Source organism: Pseudorasbora parva, chromosome 13, assembly GCF_024679245.1.
Source record: "Pseudorasbora parva isolate DD20220531a chromosome 13, ASM2467924v1, whole genome shotgun sequence".
Taxonomy (NCBI): Eukaryota; Metazoa; Chordata; class Actinopteri; order Cypriniformes; family Gobionidae; genus Pseudorasbora; species Pseudorasbora parva.
The window spans coordinates 25,825,611-25,841,381 of record NC_090184.1 but is presented as its reverse complement, the minus strand read 5'-3'; the positions used below and the strand labels follow the sequence as shown (position 1 = coordinate 25,841,381).

The following is a 15,771-nucleotide window of genomic DNA, read 5'->3' as shown; positions in this document are numbered from 1 at the left end:
TAGCTGAATATATTATAAAATCAATAGAAACCTGTAATAGATATCGGCAACCAAAAAGAAATTAGCATCACATAATGGACCCAAATATATATTGGACGTCTCTCTCTCTCTCTCTCTCTCTCTCTCTCTCTCTCTCTCTCTCTCTCTCTCTCTCTCTCTCTCTCTCTCTCTCTCTCTCTCTCTCTCTCTCTCTCTCTCTCTCTCTCTCTCTCTCTCTCTCTCTCTCTCTCTCTCTCTGTAAGAGGAAGCATCAGTAATGCACACTGCACACACTTACTGACTCAAATTCTCAGTCTCTCTCTCACACACACTTATTGTTTTTTTTCTCAGTGTTCAGGAGTCTGGAAGCGGAATTCCCTGAGTTGGGAATTGCTGGACAATGTAAACGCTCCACTGCTATCAGCGCGGAATGCCGTCGAGCAGAAGATGTGACCCTCCCAGACATTAACCGTGCAGGGGTCACTTTCGGTATCGTGCTAGCGATGCTTCCGAAAGAAAACAATCAAACAATAAGACACCCACACAGCAGGAGGGGAGCAGAGGGAGACAGGTCATCATCATCATCATTATCATCATCAAACATCATTCAAGTATTTTTAATAAGGAGCATGACAAAACTGGGTCAGTGGAGTCACCTTTCAGCACACACACGCACACACACACACACACACACACACACACACACACACACACACACACACACACACACACACACACACACACACACACACACACACACACACACACACATACACACGTTTGTTTTTGTGAATTGTGGGGACTCTCCATAGTCGTAATGGTTTTTATACTGTACAAACCGTACATTCAGGTGCAATGATTTTTATACTGTACAAACCGTATTTTCTGTCCCCTTACACTGCCCCTACCCCTAAACCTACCCATCACAGGAAACATTCTGCATTTTTACTTTCTCAAAAAAACTCATGCTGTAAGATTTATAAGCATTTTGAAAATTGGGGACATGGCCAATGTCCTCATATTTCAACCTCTCCTTGTAATACCTTTGTCATACCCATGTCATAATGCACATTTGTATCCTCATATGTCACAAAAACATGACCCCCCCCCCCCCCCACACACACACACACACACAGATTTTTAACATCTGAAATTAGCTAAATCTATTATAATACAACATCGTATTCCTGCAGTTCAAAATCAGTCTAAAATAATTTTATTATAAAATATTTATTATCTGATAGAAGTTTGCAATTGTTAAATGAACTGAAATATAAAAGTATTGTCATTATGTTTATGATGTCACTGGTGTGTGTGTGTCTCTGTGTGTACAAGTGCATTTTTGTAATTTGTTTTCGCATGGGAAAATCTCCCAGCTGTGGAGGCTTTGAGAGTCTGCTGTGTATTGATGGAACATTTGGGGCGTTCCTCTATGTGTGCATGTGTGTGTTTCTGTGTGTGTAGAGGTAACGATCATCTAGAGGAAATCCTCAATCAGACGCCAGAAAGAGTGCTCTGAACAAGCTCACTGACAGAAACATAGGCCATTGCACACACGCTCACACACACACACACACACACACACACACACACACACACACACACACACACACACACACACACACACACACACACACACACACACACACACACACACACACACACACACACACACACACACACACACACAGCTGTGGCTGCTAACAACCTCAGGGAGCTGCTGCCGACCGCACGAAAACACATACACACCCCCACAGATATTAACCAATAGTCAAACTAAATAATAAACCAATATTTCCATGATACAAGTATATTACTAAGGAACCTGCAAACAAATGTAGCTCATAACTCATTTAGTGCTTTTTGCAGCTTATTTTTTATTAATCTTTATTTATGTCAGTCTCTTCTTTCTTGATACTACACACTAATACAATCTCACAGTGTCCAGATGGTAAATACCATGAATATTCAAATACATTTTTCTATTGGTTGTTTGGAAGTTTTAATTATTTTTTTTACTGTGTTGAGTGTAAGCAAACCACTGGTTGATGCATGATCTTTTGCTTGTTGAGTTATGTGATTGGTGGATGTTATATTATCTAACTTTTCCATTGGTTGTTTGCAAGTTTGATATTTTTATTTATTTTTATTTTACTGTGGAGGAAACAGTTTGTTTTTCCATGAACAGCTCTCCTGTCCCTGTGTTACAGTTTTTCTCATGCTCATGGACCAACCCCTGAACCAATTATGCTAAACTAGCACAATTCCTAATTTACACTCAAATTGCAGTTTGCAATGGATGACAACATTGGAAACATTGTTTTGCTGTAACTGTATAACTTATTGTGTTGTTTGTAGACCACTGTATGTGTAACTTTGTGTTGGTTGGTGCACATTGTCTTTGCGGGGAAAATAAAATATATATTTTTTTACCGTGTATTTGTGTGCTCTGAGTATAAAAACAATATTCTAAAATATTATACAACACACTATGCATGTAGGTAGTGTAACACTGAACCAAAAAAAAAAAAAAACCTAAGTCATTATGATGAACGGAAAAGTGTTTTCCATTCATCATAGTGTTTTTCACATTGAGAACATCAGTGTTCAACTGGCTCTTATAAATGTCTATTCATATGATGGTTTGTGTGTGTGTGTCATTTAAAAACAAAATACAAATTTGAGAAGAAATAAAATTGTTTTGAATGTAAAGTTTAATTTTGCAGGAAAATTGAGGGGTTTCGCCCATTGTGTGTGTGTGTGTGTTTTGATTTGTGTGTAGAGTTCTGAGAGTATGAAGCACGCTTTCAGAAAATGTGTGTAAACAATCGAGAAAAACTGTACACTGTAATAAATCCAACTTATGTTTTGTATGACAAATTCAGCTTTTAAAGTTGATCAAACTACCGTATTTAATTTAATTAAAAGTTGAGATAACTCAAAGTTTGTACAACTATTGACCCTAAGTTGACAAAACTCAAAAATGTTCTGCAGCTGGTTGCCTTAAACTTTAACGTTTTCTCAACGTTTTTTTTTTTTTTTTTACAGTGTAAAAGAAGTCGTGAGTGCAGATGCATTGTGCCCTGTGTCTGTGTGAACATGATGGTCGTTGTAGGTTTAGAATAAATGTGAACACGTAAAACAGTAAAATACAATGTCAAAATATTATGAAAATCATAAATAAATACATTAAATTACACAAACATACTTTATGTATTTAATCTTATTTTATTAACCAATGTCTTTCCTGCTGACCTTCGATGATCCCCTTCAATGCAAAAATGATAAACTTTAGATAAATATCACGTTTGTGTTTCATTTTTACATTGTTACTTTTTATGGAGGAACACAATATTGTAATGCATCACTTTTAAAAGTACATTTTCCCATAGTGTGTTGCCTAATTTGCCCAAAAGTGATGAAGACTGTTGCAAAAACCTTATTTAGCTGGATTAACTGCACATTTAAATCCATACACTACTATCCATCACTATCAACTATCCATACTGTATTAAATTATTCGTAAAAAGTTTGGGGTCGATGAGAATGATCATATTTGGGTGTCCAATATAAAATATTGCAAATGCATATTCACATCGGTTATCATGTAATTATAAGACTACTACTGTACATATTGTTGTGAAAGAATGGTACCAAGAACAAACTGTAAATTCTCCCAAATGTTTCCAAGCAGATGATATATAACCACGACCAGAGCGTTGGGTTAGAGAGGACACACTTCATATGTGCATAAATCTTTGTATAGATGGCAATTGAAGCCGAGGTTCTCCTCCTTTCTCACTTCCCCCTGCTGTCCCCCCATTCATTGTGTCCGTCTTGAGGTAGGCATTGTTTAATCCAGATGGCGTAATCACAACCCTCTCTCGCTTTCTTCCTCTTCCCTTTCTTACAGCCTCCTATTAATATCCTGATCCCTCACTATCCTGTCAGAAAGAAAGGCTCGAACAAACACTAGGACAAATAAGGAGATGGAGAGAGCCAGAGAAGGAGGGAGGAAAAGGAGAAAAGTATAGGGAATCCCCAACATGAAGAACAACAGGATGGAAGAGAGCATGTCGTACGGTCAGTTACGGTCAGAAAGATCTCTGGGTCCAGAGAGGAGAGGGCTGAGTTCCGGACTGAGGAAAAGCAAGTCCACCGTCACACAGAGAACTTATTTACTGCAGGGGAAGAGCAGCTTTACGGCTCTGTGATGCAGCCATTTGTGGCTGCAAATGGGACTCAAAGGAACACAAAGACTTCAAAAGAGCAGGACAGAGTGAGTGAGAGAGAGAAACGGGAGAAGATAGTGGTGAAAACCTTTTGTGAAATATATGTAACTTCCACAACGGGAGCAGGGGACCCACTTTTTATAGGTGGCCTACTATGTACTAACATTTAAATTAATCATTTGATACTAACATGTTTTTACATTGTACTTACATTTAAAAAATAACCTGAATGTAATTTAATCTTTAATTAATTTCTAGTTACATTTCTGACACTTCTCTTACACGTAACCCTACTTCAACTTACCCATACCACCACGCCTGTCCCTAACTTTAACCGTATCCCACCTCAATATCAACAATAGTGCTTTGCAATACAATTTGAACACAATAAGTACATTTCACTATTTTTTTTGATGTAAGTACACACATACAGTTAGTTAGGCCACCTAATATAAAGTGGGGCCAGAGCGAGTGACTGTTTAATGGAAGTCTGTATGAGCAAAAATTAAATTACTTAAAAAGGTGTTTATCAAATAATACCTTTCAAATGACGAAAGCTTGTTCAACATAATGATGACTGTAATATTCCATTTTGATACAAGTGCAGACTCCGCAAAAAGTGCACCACTCATACTAACACAACATTTTAAAAAAATTCCACTCACCTACTATGAAACTGTAAAAATATGAAAAACACTTTTTTCCCCCTACTTTGCTCTTTATGTGAGCAGCAGTTTCTTAACTGTCAGTGTTTCCATCACAATATATTTATCAGAACTTGACATGTCAGATCTTGATGTGACAAATTCAATTCCCACTAGTGACAAAATATTTATGCATTTTTCTGTGTTTAATATACTTTAATTATTATTTTTTCAGCCAGTTGTTGTAGGTTTGAGCAACTTTGCTTTACATTTACATTTAATCATTTAGCTGATGCTTTTATCCAAAGCGACTTACAAAAAAGGGGAGAGCAATAGAAGCAACGAAACAAACAAGGCCAACAACCTGTAAGAGCTGTAAGAAGTCTCAGTTAATTAGCACAGTACAGTTTTTTTTTTTTTTTTTGGACAAACAAACAAAAATGAATGGATAGTTAAGTGCTAATAACAATTTCTTTGCTGTAATAACAATAACTTTTGACTAATGTTAATAAAGTATAAAAGTGTTTTAGCACACTGTAAAAATGCTTTTACATTGCTTTAACTCATCAACACAAGTTAAACAATTTTCAACTTTTTTATAAGTAATAAAGGATTCAACCCATTTTTAAGTCAGTTTAAATTAAAAAATTTAATTTAAGTTGAAATGGCATACACGTCCAAGTTGATTGTACTTAAAAGATACACAGAAAACACAACATTTAGTGGCTTTTAAGAATGATAATTTCTGTTAATGTGCTACTGTTGTGAATTATGAGAGATAAATAAATGTGTATATGTAGATAAAATGTGTATATGTATAAAATATGTATATGTTATGTTCTTCTGTATCTGTGTAGGTTTATTCAGTTAAAAATTAATAGTTATATTATTGTAAAATTCTGATGACTTAAAAAATATATAATTTTCATTAGGCTAATTACAATATAGGCTACTGTTGCAATTAACAAATGATCAGTTAACCAGAATCTGTTTTTGAACATTTCATGCCATTTATATCGTTAAATAAGAATTTATTAGACTTTAATTATTAAAACCCTGCTCACAAACTTTTCACAAAAATATCTTCATCAAGCAAATTCAAGCTTATTTTGATCTAAATACCAGCATTTAAAAAAAAAAAATCTGGATTAAATATATACCCTATGGTTCTTGATGGGATTTAAAGACAGTTATGAAATTATCGATTTCACTTTTTGTCTGAAAGTCATTGATTAAGTTTAAAACTGATTTATTTTATATTGTGTTTTACAAAAGCCTTTTTTTAGCTGCATATCTACCAGACGCACTAGAGGGCAGAATTGAGACACGCATGAGACCATGAGTCATTTAAGACATTTTTTCGTTTGTCTTTTTTTTTCCTTCTGTTTGCAGATAAGAAACAGCTGTTTCTCCATCACCACTGGTGGCTGCATTTTACCCACAGTAAAGAACTCACAATGGCTAATCTAAAGATTTCAGGTAAGTCAAAATCTGACATTATTTCAGAATATTTTGCTTTAGCTCATAACTCTTCTCTCACTCCCTCACTTCGAAACATAACTTCTTTAAATACTTTAAAGAATCTAATAATACTATATTATTTTTGAATAATATTCTACAGAAATGTATTTGTGTGGTGTTTAAGTGGGCTACTTCGTGTATGCTTATTTACGCTGAAAACAGACTTAAAGCCACACAGAAGGGATTTTCCCTTTATAGTCTTGTTCTCTTTTCCGTTTAAGAAATGAGTTTGAGGTTTATTAGTTAAGGAAATACATTTATTCCTGATATAGTAAAAAGTAAAAGTGACTAGTTTTTCAAAATCATAGATGTATTTACTTCGAGCAATTGCATTGTGAAGCGAATTGGCGGACTATTTCTTTGCGGTATAACAAAGAGTTAACTGCACTGTAATTTTAACACCACGAGTAAAGCTGTGAAAATGGTGTCATGAGTGGCCAAGTATTTAAAATGTATTTGAGTGTGTGTAAACAGTCAACACAATGATAGACCAACATCCATATATTGTATAGATATGTAAAAATAATAATAATCTAGTCAGCCATTTCAGTGTCAGTTAACAATTTTTTATTGTAGTAAAATGTCGCTATATTGTATTATTATTATTTTATTTTTTTTAATCAAACGAATTCAGCTTGTTGAGCATTAGAGACTTCTTTCAAAAACCTTTAGAAATCTTACCATCCCCATTTTTTAAAATTATAGTGTGTGTGTGTGTGTGTGTGTAATAAAATATATGGATTAGTGAGACAAATTATTTATGAGAAAATTAGGTATCAGTTATTTTATTTGTTTAAAGATTATAAAGCCAGTATAGGTGGTACAAGCATTTTAAGTTTTTAAACATTTTAACCATGTAAAAGGTGCAGTGTGTAATAATTATGAGGCTCTATTGACAGAAATGCAATATAATATACAAACCTATGTTTTCAGTGATGCGTAAAGACCATAAATAATAAACCGTTATGATTTTATTACCTTAGAATGTGCCATTTCTATCTACAAAGGCTACACCGCGGGTCCCCTTACAGTGAAGTCACCATTTTGCGTTGCCATGTTTATACAGTAGCCCTAAAATGACAAACTGCTACCAGCTACTCTCTCCATTCTCAGATGACAGCATCATTGTCCTGTGTTGGCCCCCTATAGCTTCTTTATGTGGTTCAAAAGGTAGGGGTGAGCGCTTAAAAATCGCAACCTTACCGCCAAATGCAGCTAAAATATACACAGTGCACCTTAAAAAACCTCATGGCGCGAAAAAAATATGTAGCCCCTCCACATATTCATCTTGTATTTCAAGAATTGTACAGCATGAAGGTGAGATCTTATGGATTTATGAATGAACTGCTCATCTTAAAATCATCCCGGTCTATTGACATTTGTTATGATATCCGATACAAACATTACAATAATCATGATAACTATCATTAACTATAAGTAAATCCACTTCGCCAGCTAATTACACTTCAAAAGCAATGCTATAGAAATATAGAGCAACTGCAAAAACGGAAGTTCAAATACAAAATTCTAAATATGGCTATTAGGAAAAATCCAAGCACTGAATGCATAGTGTAATAGTAAGTTGTTTTATAAGTTCAAACAATGAACCCATTACTACCAAAACTGAACTTTTTTTTATCCTGATGTGAATTATAAGAATATCTTGAGAAATACTAACAAATCGTTTGATGTTTAGCTAATCTCCTTTATGTATTGCTCACCCTTTGCAGGTTTGCTGTTGTTTGCAATGGTAGCATTGCACTGTGGGAAATCAGACAGCATGGACTCCATTGAGGGAAACTGTAACGATGACATCAGACTACCTTGTAAAGCTACTGACCGAACAAAAAAGTACCGATACATCATGTGGTACAAAACAGAGGTGAGTTACCTCCATGACTTACTTAATAAAATGTTTGTGTACTTTTGTGGGTTGTTTTTTTTCTACCAGGGACTTATTAACTCTTTCCCTGCCAGCGTTTCTAAAAAATAAAGTTGCCAGTCACCGCCAGTGTGTTGGCCATTTTCACAGAAATGTCATGACCCCGAGATTATTTTGTTGTATGATTATCTGAACATGCAATATATTAAAAGAAAGAAAAGACACTTGAATATCAACACTTAAATATAGTTAAGATTGATCAAAAAGCTGAGAATTTTTTTTTGTCAAAGGGTGCTTTTTGTCAAAGGGTGTAGCTTGGTTCGCTTGGTTGATTTGGATCGGACAAAAAAAAAGTAGCCTTCACTTTTTTAACACGCACAAATGATCTGCTACAAAGTGACGTAGTTCTGATGCCTGTGCCAAACTGTGATGGGCAACATCATGACTATGATGTGGAAAAAACAGGTATGCGTGAGCATCCTGTCCTTTTATGGTCTCATCTTCCTGTTTTTGGTTTGTTTATGAAGCGGAGCGAGACCCATGTTTTCAGCGGTCTTGCTCTGCTTGCTTGGTGCACACAAGGGTTCAGATGGCAGCGTTCACACTAGGGTCACAGCTGGGTTTGTGTGAACACACCCAAAGGCTATCGGATTCAGATTGATGCCCAAGCCTGTAAACAGCATTAGGTTAGGTTGATAGTGTTTTTTCCATTTCTGTGTGGTTTTGCTATTCTTAAGTTTTTATAGATGGTTTATTTCTAGGGGAGGAGGGGTGACCTATAATGGCCCAAAGACTACATCTGGATCGGATTCAGATTGTTCATCTAAGCTTTCACAGTCCTGTAGCACTTTCTGCGCTGACATTTTATTCAGTAACATTAGGCAGTTTGGATTTTTATGCTGTTTATTGTTGATGATCACATTATTTTTCATATGCATCTGACTACATATGAGAAACCCGTTTCTGCTTCTTCTTTTCCTGTGTTTTGATATGAAGATAATGTAGGGGCGCCGCCTACTTTATAACAGTGAAAACATGGAAAGCCGTAAAAACTCGTTTTCTCATAAATGACGAGATCACTCATCAATGACAGTGAAAGAGTTAAGTAAAAAAGAAAAAAAAGATGCATATAAAGTGGCAGCCTCTACACCTCAGTGGCATATCATCTGGCAGAAAACCCCACACCACAACAAAATCCCCTAACACAATCAATTATTTTTTTCCTAGCGTGTGCCTGTCATCAAGAAAAAAAATGGAGAGTATACATACTATAACTTTACATCTGTTTCTCTGGGAGAAAAAGGGGCCTTGGAGTTAAGTAATGTGCAGCCTTCAACCTCTGGAGTATATAAATGCTACCTGGCTGCAGATGTTGGGGGTCAAAATGATGAATCGTACATTAGCCTGAATATCTCAGGTAATTTCCCATTCAATCTAGTTAGTCTCTTTAATCTATTCGACAGTACTATTGATAGTCTTTATGTTGGTGTCACCAAAACCAAACCTCTTCTTTTTGAATTTGTAATTGCATGCGATATCTCAGAAAACTAAATATAAAACAAATAATGTTTCTCTTCATTTTCAGAATGTCTGGATGTGAGCACACCCAACACAGTTTATTCCACAGCCATGCCACCATCTGTCGCGATCCCTACCGAATCTTGTTCTGCTCTAGAAGAATTAACCGTTTCCTGGGCTGTGCTAGGCCTTTTCCTCTTCAGCATATGCAAAATCATCCTTTGCATTGTAACTGTGGTGGTGAGTATAATATCAGTTTCAATCAGTGAATCAAATGACCTTTCACCTTTCCCACAAAGATTTCCAGGAAATGCACAAACAGCAATGCACGTCACATTCAAACAATGGCATTAAATTAATGCTTGCCCACTTGATATCGGATAATTTTTTAAATATACCGTTCAAAAGTTTGGGGTCATTACGTTTTTTTTTTTTTTTTGTAAAGGAATTCATATTTTTATTTAGAAAGGATGAATAGAAATTAACAAAAGTGACAGTAAGGACATTTATAATATTACAAACGATTTGAATCTTTGATTGTTCTTTTGAACTTTCTATTCATCACAGATTCATGAAAAACAGTTATCAGTTTACAGTTTTTTTAACGATGATAATAATAATAAGAAACATTTCTTGAATTCGGAAGGATTGTGTGACACTAAAGACTGGAGTAATGGCTGCTGAAAAGCTTTGCCATCACAGAAATAAATAGAAAAGCTTGTTTTATTGTAATAATATTTCACAATATTACTGTTTTATTGTATTTTGATCAAATAAATGCAGCCTTGGTGAGCATGGGAGATTTCTTTCAAAATTATTTTTTAAATCTTACCATCCCCGATCTGTTAAGAGGTGATGTTTATGTCACATTTCCAAATATAAAGCCACACTTGGGAGAAAGGTATAAAGCCAATAGATCTATTTTCATTGTATTATGTGTGGTGTGGAAATTAAACAAGCATTTTTAACCGTGTTAAATGTATAATGCACTGGCTTTTTTTCCTTTTTTTATACTGTTGTCTGAGGCCAAATAATGACGTTTGTGTGTTTTTACATTCAAAAACATCATAACTAATAAGTAATAGGCTATTTTCTCCACTGGTTTTGAGGCTGTCTCCTAACGCTGGCTTTTGATGGGCATGCTGCAATGGAGACTTGTAAACGCCCACGGCTAGGATTGGAGAAGATTTGCATATTTAATGAGCTTCAGCTGTCATATCTATGCCCCTCTCAGTTCACATGAGGAGGGATTATTTTGAAAGCGGCAACTGCAACTTGTCTTTATCAAACAAACAGAATGATTTATTTCTCATCCACCCGCGATTGTATTATATGGCCCGCACAATCGGTTGATATAAGCGTGAACCGCACACCCGCACACACACGCGCACACACACACACACACACACACACACACACACACACACACACACTTCAGTTGTTCATCGAAATCCGATGACGACGTCCATGCCTTTAATGGTGAGTTCTTTGAGGGCTGAACAGTCCTATCATGGACCCACAAGCTCTATTAGAGGTGGGGCATGTATATGTGATGGTGGTGGTAGCGGTGGCAGCCATGGCTGTATTTCTCCTGGCTCGCTTCTGCTGTCTTCTGTTTGTCCTCTCTATCTCCAGTGTATGAGTCCCATCTCTACACAGCTGGCGCCAGATGATACGGTCAGCAGCATTATTCTCTAGCTCCTCGATCGGGTCTGATCTTACACTTCCTCAAGGCATTCTTTATCTGATCTTTATAGCGCTTCTTCGGCCCTCCAGCTGAGCGTTGACCATGATGTAGTTGGCAATATAACACTCTGCGGGGCAGCCAACATGGGGGAGTGGCTGAGAACGATGACGTTAATGTCATGCACTAGTTTGAGTTGTAGTTCAGTAATGGCAGCAGAGAAAGATGCGAATGAAACCATTCATTCCGTTGTGACAACGCTGCCGAATATCCAGAAGTTAAAGCCGGAGCAATAACAATCTTTGCTGGGGTTTGTTGGTGGCCCTCCTCCCCAACAGGGGGAATTCGGGAAAAGTTTGATTTTCAAGCTCGCTCTGTTAGTGATGTTGCTGTATTCGGACGGTAACTGTTTCTCGTGGGGTCGGAAGGTATTGCCATCATTTAAAGGTGCCCTAGAATTATTTGAAACAATATGTTAAATTGTTCTCTGATATCTAAATAGAGGGTGACTTATTTAAGGTCAAAAATTGTCCAGATACAGTTTTACAGGTCCATTTACAACCCTATAAATTGTCCCTAGGATGTAATGCTCTGTTTTTGCCTTATTTGGAAGGGTCATGAATATTAATGTTGAGCTCTGCTCTGATTGGCTTATTTCAGCAGCTCACAGCAGTTCAGCTCATGAGTCCTGACAGAACACAGACAGACTGAATGACACTTTAAGCAGAACATCTCAAATGGAGATTGATAAAATGCAGCTTACTTGTTTATTGGTGTTTTCCGATCATCCGTGCATGAGAGAGAGCTTGCGTGCATGGTTGCCATATTGTGCATGTTTAGGTAAAACACAGAAAAGCTCTGTTTGGGGGATTTAAATTACTGAAATCTGGCAACCGCACGAAGGATCTTCTTTCCCAAACCAAAACCTGTGATGACTCGTCTTTTTTTGTCAACGATATTGCATGTTTATATAACGTGAATGAATATATACTTATCAAATGACTGTCGTTTTAACTTAGGTTATATGGTGGAAAAGGTGACGTTTCACCTGAGGTAAGAAAAGTATCTACGGTTGTATTTTGTAATACAAAATATTAACCTTTGTCATTAGACACACTATTTAGTTTTGTATGGTACTTTGTGTTTCCTATTGTTACTGCTTGCATTATCTAGACAATGTGGTCTCTCTAAGAAACTTTCAATTTAATCAGAAATTGTTTAAATAGTCAATAAGTGGATAAAATCGCTACTGGTTGCAAGAATACAGTTGTTAATGCCACTTTCTTCGGGCCGAACAAACAAACAATCTTGAATTAAATTGTTGTGGTATCTGATTATAAGCATCAACCATGACTGTTGACATGTTAGAAGGCCTCACTCCTGCACAGCCTGGAACATGACGTGTGTTACCTGCAGTCCCAGTTACCGTCAGTTCCGCCTGACAATGCACATGTTTGGACAGATGCAAATGTTGGGGGCGTGCATATAAATGATCCCCAACGCTTGCGTCACGGTTGGGTTTATGTTGAGAAGCACTTTTTTCCCCATGGTGTTTTTCATGCACAAGATTTACATAAGAAGTAGGAGGCAATGGAGTTTGAATTTTGTATCTCTTCAAAATTCACTGTTTATAATGATTTTTGACCCCTGCAGAGCAACATATGGTTGCAGGCGAAGGGCGCATGACATACGTCACAGCCAAATGTTAGCGATTGGTTATGGCAGATCCAGAGTGGCTCAGGGCATATCCAATAGTTTTAAATCTCAACAGAGTTGCAAACGGGCAGGAAGCAGGAAGCAAACGAGCCGTTCAAAGGACAGTGGAGACAGCGGTGTGGAATAAAGGTAAAATATAAGAAAAAAACAGCGTTTAAAAAAGAAGAAGTATTAAGACATATTATACTGCACCCCATAAACACAACCAAGCCTAGAAAAAAACCACGGAACAGCCCCTTTAAAATATTTAAGGTTTCATGGTTACATTTCATGGTTATGCCACTACCCTCCATTTGTGTTTCTGGTCTGATTTTCACTTATTGTGGTTATAGCATGCAGCACAGACCTGCAGCAAATTGTTTTTTTAGTATTATTTTACACCTTCTTTTTGCATTTAACTTCTCCAGAAACTGTTGCACAACAGGAAAACGAGATGGGGAGGCCCATAAGTCCCCTCGCTTCACACGTATCCCCCTCACTTACTTGCTTTCTTCACGTTCTGTGGTTTATCTATCACAGGAAGTAATGTTTTTCTTTCTTTCTGCAGAACCCTTTGATGGTGTAGCAAGCAGTATTATAGACATCAGCCCTCTGTGATGGAATTTCTATTATTTTACTAACTGATTGTTTTGCTGTAAAAACTGAAAACCCTTATGATTTCAGAGATAATTAAAGTGACAAACCACATGGCTGATTGCTATGAGTGGGCTTTGTGGGAGAGTTTTTTGTGTGTGTTTCAGTGCTTCTGAAGCCTTGCTGATATCAATTTCCTTTCACAGGTGTGTGATCGAGTTTTTAGCATGACACGAAGAAAGCAGGGAGTAAGCGGAAGCAAGGCTGGAACAAGTTCAAGCTGGAAAGACTGAGATTCACAACAACAACAACAGCAAAAGCTGATGGGGCCTATTTAGTTTTACGCATCCATTAACCAAGATAAAACAGTCGACAAGCTTGTAAACATTTACAAGGCTGTTGGCACTGTTGGGTTGATGGTGTTTGTTCCATTTCTGTGTGCTTTTTTGCTATTCTTAATTACTTTTTATAGTTGGTTTATTCCTAGGGGAGGAGGGATGGCCTATGGGGCTGTTTTATGGCTGTTGAGGGACAGGAGACATGGCTGGTTGTAATTCATTAGGCCTGGATTCTGTCACAGAAGCACACTGTTGCATTTTGTTTGCTTTTACCTTCCTTCCCTTTTCAATTGCACATGCTCTGTAAATATGTTTACTGTCCATAGCTGAATTATGAAGCCTACTTTATGGATCTCAATGTTAAATATATTTTCTTATATTTATAATTGATTTATATATATATATATATATATATATATATATATATATATATATATATATATATATATATATATATATATATATATATATATATATATATATATATATATATATATATATATATATGTGCTGGGTTAAAAACAACACAAGTTGGGTTGAAAATGGACAAACCCAGAAATTTGGTTGTTTGAATGGGTCCATTCAATGGGTTCAAACAACCCAATTTCTGGGTTTGTCTGTTTTCAACCCAACTTGGGTTGTTTTTAACCCAGCATTTTTAGAGTGTGTGCATGTATATATATATATAATAAAAATGTTGATAATACATGAGTAGGCAATAAATATTTGTATAAATATTTATATATCCATCATGTTTAGGACGGATTAATATTCAACAGGTCTTAAATGGTTTGAATTCAGTTCAGTTCATTTCTCTGTATTACTGAGTTAATTATTCTGAGGTTCATCAGTAGACCTATCTAAATTGCTGAATGTTTTAGTTCAGTTCTATCTAATTCTGGTGCTTTCACTGGAATTGTTTGTCAAGTAGCCTACCCGTTTTCCAGAAGAAGTTTCACAATTATACCATTGTGGTGAAAAGTCGAACCGAGACTGAGAGGGAGAAATGAAAATGAAAGTAAGAAACACGGAGGCTATTTCGTGTTTAATGTTACCCCTTTTTATTTATGGCGACATCCTGTTTAGATATAGTTTTTTTTTTTTTTTTTTTTTACAGTTGTAGCCTAATTAGGCCTACGCCACTATGCTACCCATTGCTATATAATAGCCTACTAACAAATGAGATGAGATGAGTTCATTCACACTATGTACTGGATAACATTTTACAAATGCATTAAACAGTTCAAAAACAAAATTTAAAAATGCTACAACAATTTTTTTTTTGTTTTTTTTAACCTTTCGTGTTTGTTGTTATTTGAATCTTCATTTCCGGCAGTGTTGCCAAGTCCGCGGTTAAATTGGGGTACCTTAATAATGTTGCCGCGGTCTGATTTTTATGTCCGTGGGTTAAAGCGACCCCACACCCCAGTGACATTTATCCCGCGGAATGGGAATTTTAAACATATATATATATATATGTTTAGGAATAGTTAGGTTTTGTTGGAAACCTGGCAACCCTGGTTCATGAAACATTTTACAGTTCAGATTCACAGAAGAGAAACCGAAACAAACCAACGATCATGCTGCACATCTATTTTTTAATGTGTAAGTAGAAAATACATTTATTAGCCTATCTTACATGCACAATGCATAAAATTGCAAAAAGAGAAACACGTAGGCTAAA

At 36.3% G+C, this 15,771-nt stretch overlaps 1 protein-coding gene across 1 annotated transcript; it reads left to right on the top strand.

Annotated features, from left to right (window-relative positions):
- Window positions 1-3,945: 3,945 nt before the first annotated feature.
- On the top strand, window positions 3,946-14,484 carry LOC137038169 (uncharacterized). The gene is made up of 6 exons (XM_067412617.1): window positions 3,946-4,258; window positions 6,248-6,334; window positions 8,107-8,258; window positions 9,486-9,675; window positions 9,844-10,016; window positions 13,956-14,484. The coding sequence occupies exons 2-6, from the start codon at window positions 6,313-6,315 to the stop codon at window positions 14,040-14,042; spliced, it is 624 nt and encodes a 207-aa protein (XP_067268718.1). The 5' UTR covers window positions 3,946-4,258; window positions 6,248-6,312; the 3' UTR covers window positions 14,043-14,484.
- Window positions 14,485-15,771: the final 1,287 nt, after the last annotated feature.

Bases quoted from the DNA above. Each gene is read 5' to 3' on its own strand.
- LOC137038169 (XM_067412617.1), top strand. From the start codon at position 6,313: ATGGCTAATCTAAAGATTTCAG. The intron at 6,335-8,106 runs GTAAGTCAAAAT...CACCCTTTGCAG, and splicing joins GGCTAATCTAAAGATTTCAG to GTTTGCTGTTGTTTGCAATG. The intron at 8,259-9,485 runs GTGAGTTACCTC...TTTTTTTCCTAG, and splicing joins TCATGTGGTACAAAACAGAG to CGTGTGCCTGTCATCAAGAA.